The sequence below is a fragment of the Squalius cephalus genome, assembly GCF_949319135.1.
Source record: "Squalius cephalus genome assembly, chromosome: 21".
Classification (NCBI taxonomy): Eukaryota; Metazoa; Chordata; class Actinopteri; order Cypriniformes; family Leuciscidae; genus Squalius; species Squalius cephalus.
Genome location: NC_137142.1, coordinates 8542669 through 8561060, shown reverse-complemented (window position 1 = coordinate 8561060; position 18392 = coordinate 8542669). Strand labels below are relative to the sequence as shown.

At 38.6% G+C, this 18392-nt stretch overlaps 2 protein-coding genes across 3 annotated transcripts in view; one reads left to right on the top strand and one right to left on the bottom strand.

The window, feature by feature from the left end:
* LOC307148928 (CUB and sushi domain-containing protein 1) overlaps nucleotides 1-18392 on the top strand; it is an 838966-nt gene that overhangs the window by 802782 nt on the left and 17792 nt on the right. The gene's annotated exons all lie outside the window — the stretch shown is intronic.
* LOC307148932 (uncharacterized protein) lies at nucleotides 128-18181 on the bottom strand. 2 transcript variants are annotated; one of them, XM_079854878.1, is made up of 14 exons: nucleotides 17743-18181; nucleotides 16806-16914; nucleotides 16497-16653; nucleotides 15985-16177; nucleotides 15428-15535; nucleotides 13466-13573; nucleotides 12823-12930; nucleotides 12179-12286; nucleotides 11535-11642; nucleotides 10891-10998; nucleotides 9855-10479; nucleotides 5923-5990; nucleotides 5159-5287; nucleotides 128-344 (listed from the first exon to the last, which is right to left on the bottom strand). In XM_079854878.1, exons 2-13 carry the CDS (start codon nucleotides 16906-16908, stop codon nucleotides 5174-5176), a joined length of 1908 nt encoding a protein of 635 aa, XP_079711004.1. In that variant the 5' UTR covers nucleotides 16909-16914; nucleotides 17743-18181; the 3' UTR covers nucleotides 128-344; nucleotides 5159-5173. The 2 variants fall into 2 exon arrangements, with proteins under 2 accessions (XP_079711004.1, XP_079711003.1); XM_079854877.1 differs by lacking the exon at nucleotides 17743-18181 and having other exon boundaries at nucleotides 16806-17543.

Here is an 18392-nt window from a genome sequence, read left to right as displayed (position 1 = left end):
AAACATTTAAACCTTTCCACTTCAAACTATTCTTTCTATAATTGTAATTTTTTCGGCCAACCTCCCAGCATCAGCTGCTACTCATTCACCTGATACTTATAAAAAATAAAACAAAATCTACTACTAATTGAGCTTCAACACATTTATTCACTACTAATAAATGTAAAACTTTACGGTCTTCAAATCGCGGTTCTTCAGTGCTTCTGGTTCAGCTTTTAAACATTTGTCACAGTCGCTCTTTGCTTGTACAATGAACGATGTGATGAATGTGATGAATCGCTTCATGTGCCTTTCCACCGCCTGCACCTCTGTCTGCTGCCAGGGTGTCTTCTGGGTACTTTTACCTAAAAGTGGACAGAAAAAACAATTGAAATGATAAAGTGTGTGCTGGAATTCCAATCCGAAGTTCTGAATCCTATTATCAGTATTTATTAGGTCTGGTTATTACAGTTTTTCTCAGTCGCTTTGGTGCATTTCTCACATCACTATTTACATTTGCACAACAGTTAAAGCAGTTCTCAGAACAATTAGTACAAACTGCAAAACCTAGTTGATAACCTGCAAAAGCGTATCACTTGCTCAAAATGGATAGCTCATTCCTCAAAAGCAAGTATTCATGTCAATGAAAGTGTCAGTGTCATCAAGATGAAAAGTCCTGACACCATTGTTTATGAACAAGATAGTCAAATGGCTTGGTTATGTTTTCATTATGACAGTTTATTCTGTAAATGTTTTCCATTGCAAAAAAGTCAGATCTTGGTAACACTACCTGTACATGCTCAAGATAGCACTATATACTATTTGAACAGCCATTTGAAAAAATACAGTAAAGTTACACATTACTGTATTTAGTGAGGTAACAGAGTACAAGACACTGAATATGTATGTTTCACATTTTTACTGCATATGCTCTTTGCAATTCTAATTTGTTCACAGCATTGTGCAAATGAAATAAATACAGCTATGCATAGAGCTATGCACAACTGTAAACAATATTGCAGTACATATTGGAACTGAACATACAACATACAGTACATAGTACTGTAATCATTCATGCACATCCAGATGTTCCTCATCAGTGAAAGCTGAGATTCACCTGAGAGAAATTATTCAATTTAGGAGGCATTTTCAGAAAAATAATAATAATAATAATAATAATAATTAAAAAAAAAAGTGTAAAATTTGCTTGACAGATTTTGATAACTAGTTCAACATTTTTGTATGTAATGACTCAAGCAATGAAATGAGGACTATTAGTTTTATATGGAATGACTATTCAGCATTCACAAGTATAGTTAATTTTGACTGACATGACATAAGCAAATGATAATGTTATAAAACAGCAGAGAGTTGTATGAAAGCAATAGATGCATGTCCAAAAGCATTTGCAGTTTGTTGGAAGGAATGAGAAACTGCTACTATGATGTGCACAAATGACTAAATGTTGTGGAGGTTGAACTAACTGTTGTGCAAATGTAAATAGTGATGTGAGAAATGCACCAAAGCGACTATTATTATTATTATTATTTATTAGGTCTTTTATTATTATTATTTATTAGGTCTTTTATTAGTCGGTTAGTCGCAGGACATACAGGCGCCGGCGCGATCATTTAACTTTCAATACTCTTATCTGTATGAATAAAAGGACAGAGTAATGCAAACTGTAAAGGTTCAACTCTTATTTCTGTAAACTCACAATAACTACAAAATGTTGTGCTTTGTAAAATAATGAAAACAATCAGGATGTGCTTTCTGCTGTCTCAGTGAACTTGAGCATCACAGAAATGAGCCGAAACTCAGCGTATACTCGCCTCACACCAGGGTGGGAATTATACCGCGGCCACGGCCGCCGTTGCCCTACACTTTGGCCTTCATGCCCCGTGAAAAAAAAATCATCGTACGGCCACAGTGGCCTGTGTGCCCTGGCCCTGTCCAAGTTCCATGTATAAAGCAGAGCATGTGAGCGGAGTGGAGCGGGAGCGAGCGGGGAGCGCGAGCGGGCGGATCTTGGACAGAGCGCAGAGCGGCAATTTCAAAAGGACAGAGCGTCGCCCTATTTCCCGCTCCAGTTTCGCTCCGCTCACACCACGAGTCTGAAGCATGCTTAGTCAAGCCTGACCCTGAATCCATCTGTCTTGCACAGTCATCAACAGTAGACTATTTTCAGTCAAAACTCAGCTCAATAATGGAGATCAAAAACTCCAAACCATTATGTAGCCTACTATTAATAAGTCGCTCCGGAGTATAAATCGCAACAGTCAAAAAATGCGCCATGAAGAAGAAAAAACACATACAGTATAGGCCTAGCCTAAGTCGCACTGGACTATAAGTCGCATTTATTTAGAAATTTATTTCACAAAAAAAAAAAAAAACAATGTTACAGACAAGTATAGCCTACTTGCCTCACAGACCTGAGACATATATATAAAGCTTGAAATGTCTACTTTTAAACAGAACAATTCAAAACGAAAGAAAACAGACTTCTCTCTTATGTAATCCGTATGAAATGTGCAATTCTCTCTGGCGCGTTCACTACTGCGAAGATCGCGAGTCAGCATCTTTCCAGCCGACACAGACATAAAAAAAAAAAAACTGGTTTATTAGTAAACAATTAAAATGTCTCCTGCTATATTTTACATATTCATAATCATTAATTTTGCCGGTTCGTTGTGACAGCTTTTAGGTGCTTTATTGGCAGCAGCGCCACCCTTACATCGCATCAGCACCGAAAACATAGAGATTCTTTTCTTTTGGGGGCATTTTGTTTGTGTTCAGACTTTCTCAGTTGTTTTTAGGCGCGATGTTAGAGGATGCTGCTAATAAAGTTGCTAGTAGGCCCACACATTGGATTCACGTTTATTATTATAGGCTAAAAAAAATACCCCAGGTTTTATGCCGTTCGTATCATTTTATTTTGTTGTATTTATCCGCCACACCTTTAAGGCCGGTCCGTGAAAATATTGTCTGATATTAAACCGATCTGTGGCGCAAAAAAGCTTGGGGACCGCTACAAGTGATATACATGTAGATTTTTTTCCTTTTTTGGAGCGAGCGGGGGGCGATTTGAGTGGAGCGCGAAGCAAACTGCGTTGAGCGCTGAGCAATAATGATTGTGAGGGTGTATACCTTCTGGATGGAATGGTTCTCTCTCTCACACTCACATGATATAGAGGACTGAATGAATATTTTGAATGCTTTTATTGGCATTTGTGTTGTTTCTGAATGCTTTTATTGGCATTTATGTTGTTTCTATTGTTGTGTGAGGGTGTATACCTTCTGGATGTAATGGCGCTCTCTCTCTCTCTCTCATTAAAAAATGTTTTTTTTTATTAAAAAAGTCATAATCCATGTCTTATTCCAAATTAGGATGTTATGGTATCAATCTGAATGGGAAAACCATCGAATTGTACTCAATGGCCTTTGTGCCCTGTCATATGGCCTTGGTGCCCCTAAAAAAAAAAGAAAAGGTGGAGGCCAAATGGCCTTGCCCCTAAAATTACATAATTCCCACCCTGCCTCACACACACACACACGTGAGAAATATATCTATAGAAAGCTTGAAATGTCTGCTTTTAAACGAATCAATTCAAGTGGAAAATAAATACTCAGATTATGTAATCCGTATGAAATGCGAGTCACTGCGGAGATGACGAGTCTGTATCATCGACTTAATCTCTGCAGCCGAGAATATCAATAAATTATTACAATGTTTGTTTAGACAGTCTCCTTCTGACACAAGACACACTCAATCATTATTTTTGCCGGTGCGCTGCGGAACTTTAAGTGTGCGCTTGATCGCTAATTAGGCTATGTATTATATAGGCAATTAAAGGCTCATTATTATGAGTTATGGCTTATTAATATAAAAATGCGATTAGTTGACTAATAGCTTAATGAACGACTACTAGTCGACTAGAAAAAAAAAAAACTTTAGTCGAGGGCAGCCCTAGTATTTATGTCAGCATCTATATTGCAAGAGAAATTAATTTGCACTCTACCTATAAATAGAATTACACTGTCAATCAAACAGTGATTTTTACATTCAGTCACTTGGCCTGAAATGATCATTGGAGAAAAGGAAAATATATTAGGATCAATGTCTTGGCTGCAAGTTATTTTTATGCATCCATCCACTCAAACTGCTCCAGGGGTTAGGCTAGTTATTACTGATTCGGTGTTTTCATTTTTAGAACAGCTACAGTTCCTACTAGTGCCACAAAACACCTAGTAGATTCTAGCATCAACCAAGTAACCCTCTAAACAACTACAGATGGGTTCCTGAGCAACATGACTGTCAATCTCCCTCGGACTGGGGCTCCATGCAAGATCTCACCTCGTGGGGTCTCAGTGATCCTAAGAAAGGTGAGAAATCAGCCCAGAACTACACGGGAGGAGCTGGTCAATGACCTAAAAAGAGCTGGGACCACCGTTTCCAAGGTTACTGTTGGTAATACACTAAGACGTCATGGTTTGAAATCATGCATGGCACGGAAGGTTCCCCTGCTTAAACCAGCACATGTCAAGGCCCGTCTTAAGTTTGCCAATGACCATTTGGATGATCCAGAGGAGTCATGGGAGAAAGTCATGTGATCAGATGAGACCAAAATAGAACTTTTTGGTCATAATTCCACTAAACGTGTTTGGAGGAAGAAGAATGATGAGTACCATCCCAAGAACACCATCCCTACTGTGAAGCATGGGGGTGGTAGCATCATGCTTTGGGGGTGTTTTTCTGCACATGGGACAGGGCGACTGCACTGTATTAAGGAGAGGATGACTGGGGCCATATATTGCGAGATTTTGGGGAACAACCTCCTTCCCTCAGTTATGTAGTCAAATGATATGTAGATGAGGATCTGCATAGTAAAACTAGGCGTCGTAAGCTCCACATATGGTTATTTCGGGTGGAGATGCATGTACGCACAATCTTCCGCTGACTGGGATTTATAAAGTGAATTCTGCGCAGGTTCTGGCGTACGCACGGTTTTATAAGTCTGAATATTTTTTTGCGTACGCCATTTTTGGCTTTCGGGCGCACGTACACTTTTAGTAAGGTTCCTACGCACAGTTTTATAAATGAGGCCCCTGGTCTGAGATCTGGGTGTTAAAGTGCTCCTAAAGGGTCTAATTTAGTCTAAGAAATGTGTAAAGAGTTCACCTTTGGAAGAAGGCCTCACAGCACTGGCTCCTGTAGGCATCTCTTCATCTGATGGTGGTCTGGGTCTCTTGGGTGGTGGCGGCATGTCATTCCTCTTGTTAGGAGGAAGTGCCACCTCTGCTGATGGTTCTATGGAAAATAATCAAAGTTCAACATTTTCAGAAAGATACAATTTAAATGTACTATAGAATGCTGACAATACACTGTTATTTGTCACACTTATGCACTAATTATTTAAAATCATTAAAGTACAATAAACCCTAAACCTGTGCAATTGTTCATTATTGCAAGTATAATTGAACTACATCTTTCCAGCAGACATTTAATCAAATATAAGTGCAAGTAAATTGAGTATAACCATTTTATTTCATGTCTTAATCATCTGACATGATTCGTTTTGTGCCATGACACAACCAACACGAGAAGAGAGCAGATCAGCTAGTGTTTTATGAAAAATGAAAAATGTACAAGTTTCTCCTATGAAATATATTTTTTATGGTAGTAAACTCACAAAAAAATATTCACTCCAGAATGAATGTTTAGTGTAATTTAGTTGAAGAATAGCTTGGAGGCATTTGATTCATTACACAATGAGCCGTTTCGTCAAAAAAAAAAAACATTTGTTCAGCATACTGAAGCATCTTCTTTAATGTTGGCTATGATGTTAGAACAATATTTTTGTCTGTCAGGTCTTCACAAGTTACGTGACTGAAAATTATAAATAACTGCAAAATGTAGTAGTGTATTTTGACAGTAATACAAACCGTCAACAGTAGATGAACAGTGTCCCTCTTGTATGCTCCCGTCTTCCTCATCACAGTCAATAACGTTTCTGTGGAAGTTCAAAGTACAGCTTAACAATGGTATATAATGGATCGTAAACACCTGGTATACGAATAGATGGTAGGGGTGTAACGGTTCACAAAATTTACGTTTCAGTTCAATACGATACACTTGTGTCACGGTTCGGTACGTTTTTGATACAGCAAAAAGAAAAAAAATGCCAGAGTAATTTCCTTGATTTAATTTTTTTATTCTTTTTTTTATTAAAACTAACATCATAAAGTATGATTTTTTTTTACTTTGAGCAATTCTGGAGCTATAATTGACTCTTCTTAGGAGCATATAAAACAAAACGCTCCTTGGAAAAAGTGAAATGTAATATTGTAGTAGTTATAAACAAAGGTTTATTTTAGTTCAGATTAACATTTGAGGGCAGCAATTGTATTTACAATGTCAAGTCAAGTCATCTTCATTTATATAGCGCTTTTAACAATGTAGATTGTCTCAAAGCAGCTTTACAGAGATAAGCTTATAATTTAAGGTAACAGAGATTGTTTCGGCTTTACAGCAGAGTTAAGTTATTTCCATCTAAAGTTAGTTTTGATTGATTTGCTTCCGTCGCAACGATCAAGCAATGTAGCCGCTAAGACGACACCATTCCCTCTACACAGACTTTAAACGCGAACCTGTGAGAAACGCTGATGGCGTTCACATGCGCATTTAGAATGGGTTCTATAGTTATGTGCGTTTGAATATACGCAGGTTAGGAATTCCCTACAAGCCAAGCCTAAACAAAGTACTTGTCTTTCCTTATAAATTTTGATAAAGAATTTTATTTTATTTTGTTGCTTTGGGGTAGGAACGCGAAACGAACAACGCCTTTCCCGACAACGCCTTATCTGTAGAGTGGTAGTGGGATCCTCCATAGGGAGAGACTAGTTGGCACTTCAGCACTGCGTTGTCATCGGTCCAGGCGAAAGTCATTCGTCAGATCTGGATACGGCCTGGATCCGGCAGGCTGCAGGAAAACCTCGGGATAAACACAGACACTAAAATTAGCGTAGATGCCATTCTTCTCATGATGTAACGAGTACATCAGGATTTTTGGGAAGTGTTCCCGGTTCCGGCTGACCTAATATATGCAGCCTAACATTAAATTATAGAAGTCTATAATGTATTATGTGAAAGCTAGGTCAAAGAGATGTGTCTTTAGTCTAGCTTTGAACTGACAGAGTGTGTCTGCTTCCCGGACAATGGTAGGAAGACTGTTCCAGAGTTTTGGTGCTAAATAGGAAAAGGATCTACCGCCAGCAGTCGATTTTGATATTCTAGGTATTAGTAACTGGCCGGAATTTTGAGATCGCAATAGACGTGACGGACTATAATGCGTTAAGAGCTCGCTCAAGTACTGCGGAGCTAAACCATTTAGTGCTTTGTAAGTGATCAGCAATATTTTAAAATTTATGCGATGTTTAATAGGGAGCCAATGCAGTTTTGACAGAACCGGGCTAATATGGTCATACTTCCTGGTTCTAGTAAGAACTCGAGCTGCTGCGTTTTGGACCAGCTGTAGTTTGTTTATTAAGCGTGCAGGACAACCACCCAGTAGAGCATTACAATAATCTAGCCTTGAGGTCATGAACGCATGAACTAATTGTTCCGCATTTGTCAATGAGAGCATATGGTGTAATTTAGATATATTTTTAAATGGAAAAATGCAGTTTTACAGATACTAGACACGTGACTTTCAAATGAAAGATTGGTATCAAAGAGCACACCCAGGTTCCTAACCGACGACGAAGACTTAACAGAGCAGCCATCAAGTGTTAGACAGTATTCTAGGTTATTACGTGAGGAAGTTTTTTGTCCAATAATTAGAAACTCTGTTTTTTCAGAATTTAGAAGTAGGAAATTACGAGTCATCCAATTTTTTTATATCCGCTATGCATTCCGTTCATTTTGTGAATTGATAAGTTTCGTTAGGTTTTGAAGAAATATAGAGCTGAGTATCATCGGCATAACAGTGAAAGCTAATGCCATGTTTCCTAATGATTTCTCCTAATGGTAGCATGTACAGAGTGAACAGCAGCGGTCCTAGTACTGAGCCTTGTGGTACGCCATACTGAACTTGTGATCGATGAGACATCTCATCATTTACTGCTACAAACTGATAACGGTCAGATAAGTATGATTTAAACCATGCTAGTGCATTTCCACTAATGCCAACATAATGTTCTAATCTATTTAAAAGAACGTTGTGGTCAATGGTGTCAAATGCAGCACTAAGATCGAGTAACACTAATAGAGAGATACAACCACGATCGGATGATAAGAGCAAATCATTTGTGACTCTAACGAGAGCTGTCTCGGTACTATGGTACGGTCTAAATCCTGACTGGAAATCCTCGCAGAGATCATTTCTTTCAAGAAAGGAACACAGTTGTGAGGATACTGCCTTTTCTAATATCTTTGACAGAAAAGGTAGATTCGAGATCGGCCTATAATTGACTAATTCTGTAGGATCAAGTTGCGTTTTTTTAACAAGCGGTTTAATCATAGCCAGCTTAAAGGTTTTTGGTACGTATCCTAGAGACAAAGACGAATTAATGATATTAAGAAGAGGATCTATGACCTCTGGAAGTATTTCTTTCAGTAGCTTAGTTGGTATAGGGTCTAACATACATGTTGTAGATTTAGATGATTTAATGAGTTTAGTAAATTCTTCCTCTCCTATATCAACGAATTAATCCAATTTTTCCTCAGGGAGACTACAATGCACTGCCTGATGCGATACTGTAGTAGACGGTTGCATAGTTATAATTTTGTCCCTGATATTATCAATCTTATAAGTGAAGAAGTTCATAAAATCATTACTGCTGTGTTGCTTGGAAACTTCGGTGCTTGAAGCTTTATTTTTCGTTAGTTTAGCCACCGTTTCAAATAAATACCTAGGATTATGTTTATTTTCTTCTAATAGGGTTGAACAATAAGCAGATCTAGCAGCTTTTAAAGCCTCTCTGTAAGTAATTGAGCTCTCCTTCCATGAAATGCGAAATACCTCTAGTTTTGTTTTCTTCCAGTTGCGCTCCATTTTTCTGGCTGCTCTCTTAAGGGCCTGAGTGTGCTCGTTGTACCACGGCGTTGGACTATTTTCTTTAATCTTCTTTAAGCGCAACGGAGCAACTGTGTCTAAAGTGCTGGAAAAGAGAGAGTTAAACGTTTCTGTTGTAATATCGAGTTTATTTTAATGTCAAAATAAAACCAACGTAATGTTACTTGAAGGCATTATAGCCAACTATTCCTGCCAAACTTCCATGGTTGCAGTTAGTGTTACTACAGTAAATCCATGGTAAATCCATCTGTGGACACCGGATAGTTCATTTATGGCACAATGTTTCTCCTGGTTTCCACGTCAGAGCTGTTTGAACCGTTAATAACGGAGAAATGTGAATGTTTCTCACAAGATCTCTCAGCGATGTTATTACTTCTGTGGCGAATTCAAATGATTTCTTTACTGGATCTCTTATTAGCGCTGTGTAGTAACAGTGTCGTATGATCATGATCAGCTCGCGCTGCACTGGTCCAAACTGATAAACGGTCCGTCAACCACACAATAACGAGCAGTTTCGTTCCGCTTGCATTACGTTTGCCATTTGACGTTGGACAATGTTGTGGTCGCGCCGGCGTCTCTTACATAACGAGAGCGCTTGCCACACGCGACCCGCCTACATTTGAAATAACGAAATTTTGGTCGGCAGGAAAAATGGTCCAACGAACCATTCGGTTTGAAAATGCGTACCGAACACAGAACCGAAAGCATCGTACCAAACAGTTCAATACGAATACGTGTATCGTTACACCCCTAATAGATGGTAAACAGAAAATCAAACAAAAGTCAAATAAAATACCACACCATCAGGATCTATCCCAATTTCATCCAAGTTCTTGCCATGGAACTCAGCTAATCTTCCTTGCTCAAGAGCCATTAGAACTTTGCTGATCTTGGCAAGTTGCAGGGTCTTCTCAGGGAGTCGATAGAACTCATGATGGATTCTTATGTCGTGTCCAAGAAAGTTTGCCAGCTGGTCCATCTCGGTGTCAGTCATATTCAGCACTGTTGAAAGGGTTGCGGCATGCTTTCGCAGTCTTGTAGATGTCAGTGACTTGGGACACTTTGCGTCACACACCTTTGCAAAGCCACGGAGGCAGTCTGACCCTCGAAAATATGTCATGGCTTCTGGTCTTGCAAACATATAGGAATTGTCTTTCAGAACCCCACAAGCCTCTCTCTGCTTAACAAGGAGTTCTAAGGCACATAGCATTTTTGAAGTCAGAAGAATTGGAACTGGTCGACCACGCTTCCCCCTTGCGAAAACCCTTGTGAAGTGTCTGCAGAGATTGTTTTCCACTTCAGAGAGTGCCCAGTCCACATCCTCATGTGGATCAGAAGTGTCTCTTGATAGAAATGCAGACAAAGGCATGCTCGAAACCACTCCTTCCCTGCGCCGGTTAAAGAGAATCATCTGGGCTAGACACACCTTTGCCAGAAAAAAAAACAATTATTCCTGTCCAGCAAACCTTGCTCACACACACATCTTGATTAAAACCAGCTTCATGAGGACCTTTCACACACAACGTTATATTTCCTTATGGGGACTAGTTTCATCATATTCAACACACAAGTTTGAACTCAAACACTGACTGAAAGTGTGTTGTGGGGACGTCGTGAGTGTCCATTTTAAAGCAACAATTAACCTAGAAAATAAATCCCTGTGAAGGATAAAACTGGCCCTAAATACTCCACTAGCACTAAACTACAGGACACATGTCGTTACATGGTTTAATGTACTAATTTACACCAGATACGCATCAAAATATGCCTAAAAATCACTAAACCATGACAAAGAGAGACAGTAGACCTAAATCTTTAGTGATGAATGTGAACGTACCTGTTGAGGAGAGTTGATCTGAGCAGATTCATCATCCATCTGAGTCTCTGACTGGAGAGAAGGATCAGAAGCACTCGCTGCGCTGGTTTTAATGGCAACGCTGGTTATCTGTAAGAGACAACATTCATAATGACAAGATATTAGAACATGGAAACACAAGAGAGAAATCTGAAGCAGATACCACATGATTTTATAGAAAGAGACAAATCAACTTCATCTAAAACATTTATTCCTGTCCAGTCAACCCCTGTCTGCGCTCACACACATCTGGATAAAACCCGGCTTCATGGGGACCTGTCACACACCTTCATGGGGACCTTTCACACACAACGTTATAGTTCCTTATGGGGACTAGTTTCATCAAATTCAACACATGAGTTTGAACTCAAACACTGACTGAAAGTGTGTTGTGGGGACGTCGTGAGTGTCCATTTTAAAGCAACAATTAACCTAGAAAATAATTCCCTGTGAAGGATAAAACTGGCCCTAAATACTCCACTAGCACTAAACTACAGGACACATGTCGTTACACGGTTTAATGTACTAATGTACACCAGATACGCATCAAAATATGCCTAAAAATCACTAAACCATGACAAAGAGAGACAGTAGACCTAAATCTTTAGTGATGAATGTGAACGTACCTGTTGAGGAGAGTTGATCTGAGCAGATTCATCATCCATCTGAGTCTCTGACTGGAGAGAAGGATCAGAAGCACTCGCTGCGCTGGTTTTAATGGCAACGCTGGTTATCTGTAAGAGACAACATTCATAATGACAAGATATTAGAACATGGAAACACAAGAGAGAAATCTGAAGCAGATACCACATGATTTCAGAGAAATAGACAAATCAACTTCATCTAAAACATTTATTCCTGTCCAGTCAACCCCTGTCTGCGCTCACACACATCTGGATAAAACCCGGCTTCATGGGGACCTTTCACACACCTTCATGGGGACCTTTCACACACAATGTTATAGTTCCTTATGGGGACTAGTTTCATCAAATTCAACACATGAGTTTGAACTCAAACACTGACTGAAAGTGTGTTGTGGGGACGTCGTGAGTGTCCATTTTAAAGCAACAATTAACCTAGAAAATAAATCCCTGTGAAGGATAAAACTGGCCCTAAATACTCCACTAGCACTAAACTACAGGACACATGTCGTTACACGGTTTAATGTACTAATTTACACCAGATACGCATCAAAATATGCCTAAAAATCACTAAACCATGACAAAGAGAGACAGTAGACCTAAATCTTTAGTGATGAATGTGAACGTACCTGTTGAGGAGAGTTGATCTGAGCAGATTCATCATCCATCTGAGTCTCTGACTGGAGAGAAGGATCAGAAGCACTCGCTGCGCTGGTTTTAATGGCAACGCTGGTTATCTGTAAGAGACAACATTCATAATGACAAGATATTAGAACATGGAAACACAAGAGAAAAATTTGAAGCAGATACCACATGATTTTATAGAAAGAGACAAATCAACTTCATCTAAAACATTTATTCCTGTCCAGTCAACCCCTGTCTGCGCTCACACACATCTGGATAAAACCCGGCTTCATGGGGACCTTTCACACACCTTCATGGGGACCTTTCACACACAATGTCATAGTTCCTTATGGGGACTAGTTTCATCAAATTCAACACATGAGTTTGAACTCAAACACTGACTGAAAGTGTGTTGTGGGGACGTCGTGAGTGTCCATTTTAAAGCAACAATTAACCTAGAAAATAAATCCTTATGAAGGATAAAACTGGCCCTAAATACTCCACTAGCACTAAACTACAGGACACATGTCGTTACACGGTTTAATGTACTAATTTACACCAGATACGCATCAAAATATGCCTAAAAATCACTAAACCATGACAAAGAGAGACAGTAGACCTAAATCTTTAGTGATGAATGTGAACGTACCTGTTGAGGAGAGTTGATCTGAGCAGATTCATCATCCATCTGAGTCTCTGACTGGAGAGAAGGATCAGAAGCACTCGCTGCGCTGGTTTTAATGGCAACGCTAGTTATCTGTAAGAGACAACATTCATAATGACAAGATATTAGAACATGGAAACACAAGAGAGAAATCTGAAGCAGATACCACATGATTTCAGAGAAATAGACAAATCAACTTCATCTAAAACATTTATTCCTGTCCAGTCAACCCCTGTCTGCGCTCACACACATCTGGATAAAACCCGGCTTCATGGGGACCTTTCACACACCTTCATGGGGACCTTTCACACACAATGTTATAGTTCCTTATGGGGACTAGTTTCATCAAATTCAACACATGAGTTTGAACTCAAACACTGACTGAAAGTGTGTTGTGGGGACGTCGTGAGTGTCCATTTTAAAGCAACAATTAACCTAGAAAATAATCCCTGTGAAGGATAAAACTGGCCCTAAATACTCCACTAGCACTAAACTACAGGACACATGTCGTTACACGGTTTAATGTACTAATTTACACCAGATACGCATCAAAATATGCCTAAAAATCACTAAACCATGACAAAGAGAGACAGTAGACCTAAATCTTTAGTGATGAATGTGAACGTACCTGTTGAGGAGAGTTGATCTGAGCAGATTCATCATCCATCTGAGTCTCTGACTGGAGAGAAGGATCAGAAGCACTCGCTGCACTGGTTTTAATGGCAACGCTGGTTATCTGTAAGAGACAACATTCATAATGACAAGATATTAGAACATGGAAACACAAGAGAGAAATCTGAAGCAGATACCACAGGATTTCAGAGAAATAGACAAATCAACTTCATCTAAAACATTTATTCCTGTCCAGTCAACCCCTGTCTGCGCTCACACACATCTGGATAAAACCCGGCTTCATGGGGACCTTTCACACACCTTCATGGGGACCTTTCACACACCACGTTATAGTTCCTTATGGGGACTAGTTTCATCAAATTCAACACACAAGTTTTAACTCAAACACTGACTGAAAGTGTGTTGTGGGGACGTCGTGACTGTCCATTTTAAAGCAACAATTAATCCAGAAAAAAATCCCTGTGAAGGATAAAACTGGCCCTAAATACTCCACTAGCACTAACCTACTGGACACATGTCGTTACACGGTTTAATTTACTAATTTACACCAGATACGCATCAAAATATGCTTAAAAATCACTAAACCATGACAAAGAGAGACAGTAGACCTAAATCTTTAGTGATGAATGTAGGGATGCACCGATCCGATACTCAGTATCGGAATCGGCTCCGATACTGCCATTTTTGGCGGATCGGGTATCGGTCAGACAAGGCCGATCCAAATCCGATATTGTGCGTATACTATTCAGTGTTATTGTTAAGCCCCACAAACATTATAAAGCACCATAAGTTTTCGTGCACAATATTTTAAGTGTTCTGAAGCCATTATACAGTATAATGTGAGATATAAATTAATATTTAAGTGTTAAATTCAAGATCACGTAAACGTTTCCCTCAGCTGCGGCTGTCAATCATTCTTCATTCAGCACTCAAACAGCGCGTCGCGTCCGGTTATGACAGAACACACGATGAAACTCTCTCCAAGATGATTCAGTGTTACTATTATTATACTTGATCTGTAGATAAAGGTCTATGGTTTCACATAAAACAACTTTATCTTGCTGGACTTTATTGCTGTACCTTAATCATGTTACTTTCCACCGGGTGTCTGTTAGATCACAACAGTAGAGTAAAGTCAGGTACTATTTGTTCTTCACGCGCACAGTAACTGAAATTTAAAAGAAAATGCTGAATAGACTATTGCATAGATAGATACTGTATAATACACTATGCATCATATGTATTTTCTTTGTGCTTTAAACTTTTCAATGCGGACTCGACGCGCTGCGCGCTGTGACTCATGTTGCTTCAAGAGCATCATTCTGCGCTCGGGATGCGCATAAGCGCTGTGGGCCGCACTGTATTGGAGCCTTTCATATCGTAATACAGGGACGCAATGAAAGATTATTAATAGCCGTTCTTGTCCTGTCCTATCTATTATGTTGCTACCTTATTAAACAGCTGTGCTATACATTTAAAAAATGTCTCAATTTTATAGTAGGATATAAAATAATTGCTATTTTTATCTTGTTTTTCATGAATGTATTTTACAACAATACAAAGAGCAATGTGTAAAGTTTTACCAGATTTAGTGTTACACTTATTGTCTCTAATTTGTTCTCCACTAAACATTTTTTTCACAAAATGTTCAGATTTTATACAATTAATTGTGCACTCGTGATTTTTCTAGACTAAATTTTATTGCTGAATTATCCACTAATCTAGTTTATAATAGCATTTATGTCAGATTATGATCATATATTTTTTGTTGGTGTTTTTCTTTTTTTTCAGTTCTTATCAGTTTAACACAGAGTAATAGAAATTCTACTTGATTAAAAAAAAACTGCGCTGGTATCGGTACGGATCGGTATCGGCCGATACTCAGAATTTTTGGTATCGGATCGGATCGGTTCTGAAAAAATGGTATCGTTGCATCCCTAGATGAATGTGAACGTACCTGTTGAGGAGAGTTGATCTGAGCAGATTCATCATCCATCTGAGTCTCTGACTGGAGAGAAGGATCAGAAGCACTCGCTGCACTGGTTTTAATGGCAACGCTGGTTATCTGTAAGAGACAACATTCATAATGACAAGATATTAGAACATGGAAACACAAGAGATAAATCTGAAGCAGATACCACATGATTTCAGAATTAAAAAAAAAAAAAATACAAAAACATTTACAATTAAAACATGTCTTCATTTTACATAGTTAATCTTTAGTTTATTTTTGTGATTACATTTCACCCATAAGTTGCAATAAGGCCATTGCATGCCACACATAACTTGCAGAAAGAAAAGTGGCCTAAGACTGTACCACCTCACTCTTTAAATGTATAAATTTTAGGGGTGGGGTAGAAACACTGACCTAAAACGTAACTTAACTTATCATTTATAGACATAATTAGATTCATAGATTTCTAATAGATTCAAATTATAATCTATTCAACCAACAACTTGCTTAACATGTTGCAACAATGATATATTCTGTACACAGTGTGCTTTGCAACATACTTGTGTTCTCCAAGGGTAGTCTTCTCCTCCATAATCATAGGCAATTTCTTCTCCTTCTTTAATGTCATCCAGGGCAAACAGACAAAGGTGAGGCTTTCCATTGACGTCAGTTTTCTTCATCTTACAATTTGGATATTTGTGGTCATCAATAACGATCCGCCGAAACGATCCATCTTCTCTTGAGGCATCAATACTTAAATATGAAAGCATGAGAAAAGGATGAATACAAGTATTACAATATACCACCCCAAATCAGTGTCTTTTTTTACTATAGTTTAGCACAGGGTTTCTCAAACTCAGTCCTGGAGGGCCACTGTCCTGCACAGTTTAGCTCCAAAACTGATCAAACACACCTAGCTGTGAGTTTCTAGTGATCCTGAAGACATTGATTAGTTTGCTCAGGTGTGTTTGATCAGGGTTGGAGCTAAACTGTGCAGGACAGTGGCCCTGCAGGACTGAGTTTGAGAGACCCTGGTTTAGCATAAGGAATATGGTGCAACTTGACTTCTTACCACCATGTTTTCCCTCGCCAAATGAAATCAAACATAAATGCAGCACAGGATGCGTGGTAACATGTTCTTCTTCTCTGCAGCTCTGCATCATTTATCATATCTCCCCTGTACTCAAAATCACCTTTGCAAAAGGCACCCTTTGCGAATAGACCACGTCCTGCAAAATACAGATTTTTTTTTTTTTCACCAAAAATAAAATCTTATAGATAAAGGATGCCAAATACACAAAAAGACATCAATAGTTGGCAGCAGTATGGTTAGGACATGCATATGATGGTAAATATTAAATGATAAATCACACCACCTTACCTTTCACTGGATTGATATACTTCACATCTAATTTGAATGTTTTGTCAGTCTTCGAAACAACATGATGCATGGCATCCTTAAGGGGGCTGATTCGTGGTGGCATTTCAAACTGAGAGAAAAAAAATTGTAATAAATAATAGTGTGAAAATGGGGAGACATGCAGAATTAAACTAGCATGTTCAATAAGTAGATAAGAATGTTATTGTAATGTAACACTGCATTACAATGATATCGTATGTATCAATGTAAGACAAGAAATCAGAACTCAAGGATATCACATTTATTGACTAACTTACTAGCCTTGAGGGCATAAACTCAACATTTTCACTTAGGCTCTAATCTCTCACAAAACCAACATCTATATAATCCCAGGTAGCCTTGACAATTAACTACTTATTTGGCTCTTAACCTAACTACTCTTTTGAACGATCTCGCCATACAAACCCCAGTTTATTTTAAGTTACTGTCATAATTAAAACAAAGTTTATTCATTTAAAGCTACTTACCATTTCAGTGTTTTTATTTTTGCCTAACGTTACTTAATTGCTCTGTTAACGATATCAATACTAAAAGTCAAACACAAGTGTGATATTCCTCCCCCTCACCCTGTCCTGACAAGTAATAAAACATAACATTACCTTTAATTTAAAGTAGAAAATAATCTACTGTCCAGCACGCGAACTAGACAGAAACAGACTTAATAACCCAATTCCTTCATTAGCAATCAATCAGACTAAACACCTGACGACACTTTTCAGTTGAAATTAAGTACTTAACATTACATTGTATGATTTTGTGATCGCTTATTGGAAAAACACAAAAATATGTCAGGCCACACTTAGCCTCAACAATTAGCACTAACTAGCTAGCAGCTAACGTTAGCCCGCTGCCTAATCTAATTAACCTAACTGGTTTCATACATATGTGCTTAACGTACCTTGAGCTTCACTTTTATCCTCTGCAGAAGTTTAGATCCTTAGTTGGCATCTCCAGTAAATAATCTTCTTCTTTGTCTTCCGTGTACAGTATCAATTTAATACTTATATTTTCAAGTTGTTGTTGAATTCCTTCCTTATGAGGACCCGGAAGTGGGCGGTACTCAACCATAATTGGAAAATGTGTGTGTGGAGAAGTGAGTGCATTACCAGCCAAAAATGTTTGGGGGCGCAGCTGAGCACACACTTCACACACTCACACTACCTCATAATCGTGTGTTATGGGCCAATGCTGAAACTCCGCCCAGCACCTTCAGAATAGTTCCTCTATTCAATTCAATGGGTCATCCTTATGGGGACCTGATTTTTGGTCCCCACAACGCAAGAGGTCCCCATTACGTGACTGTGTAAACAGATTCTTGTCCCCACAACGTGATAAATACCAACTCACACACACACACACACACACACACACTTGCATATATGGTTTATGGGGACTCTCCATTGGTGTAATGGTTTTTAAACCCATCAGTAAATGCATTAATACAAAATCATATTTCTTTATTTATTAGGTTTCTTTATTTATTTGGCTTATTTCCACTATATAGTGTTGTATTTATATTAGCTGTAATTTACTAGTAGCACTTTTTGT

Excerpts from the sequence above, each read along its gene's own strand:
- LOC307148932 (XM_079854878.1), bottom strand. The coding sequence starts at position 16,908 with ATGCCACCACGAATCAGCCCCCTTAAGGATGCCATGCATCATGTTGTT. Across the intron at positions 15,536-15,984 it reads ACTACCCTTGGAGAACACAA|ATAACCAGCGTTGCCATTAA; the intron begins GTATGTTGCAAA and ends TGTCTCTTACAG. Across the intron at positions 12,287-12,822 it reads AGATCAACTCTCCTCAACAG|ATAACCAGCGTTGCCATTAA; the intron begins GTACGTTCACAT and ends TGTCTCTTACAG.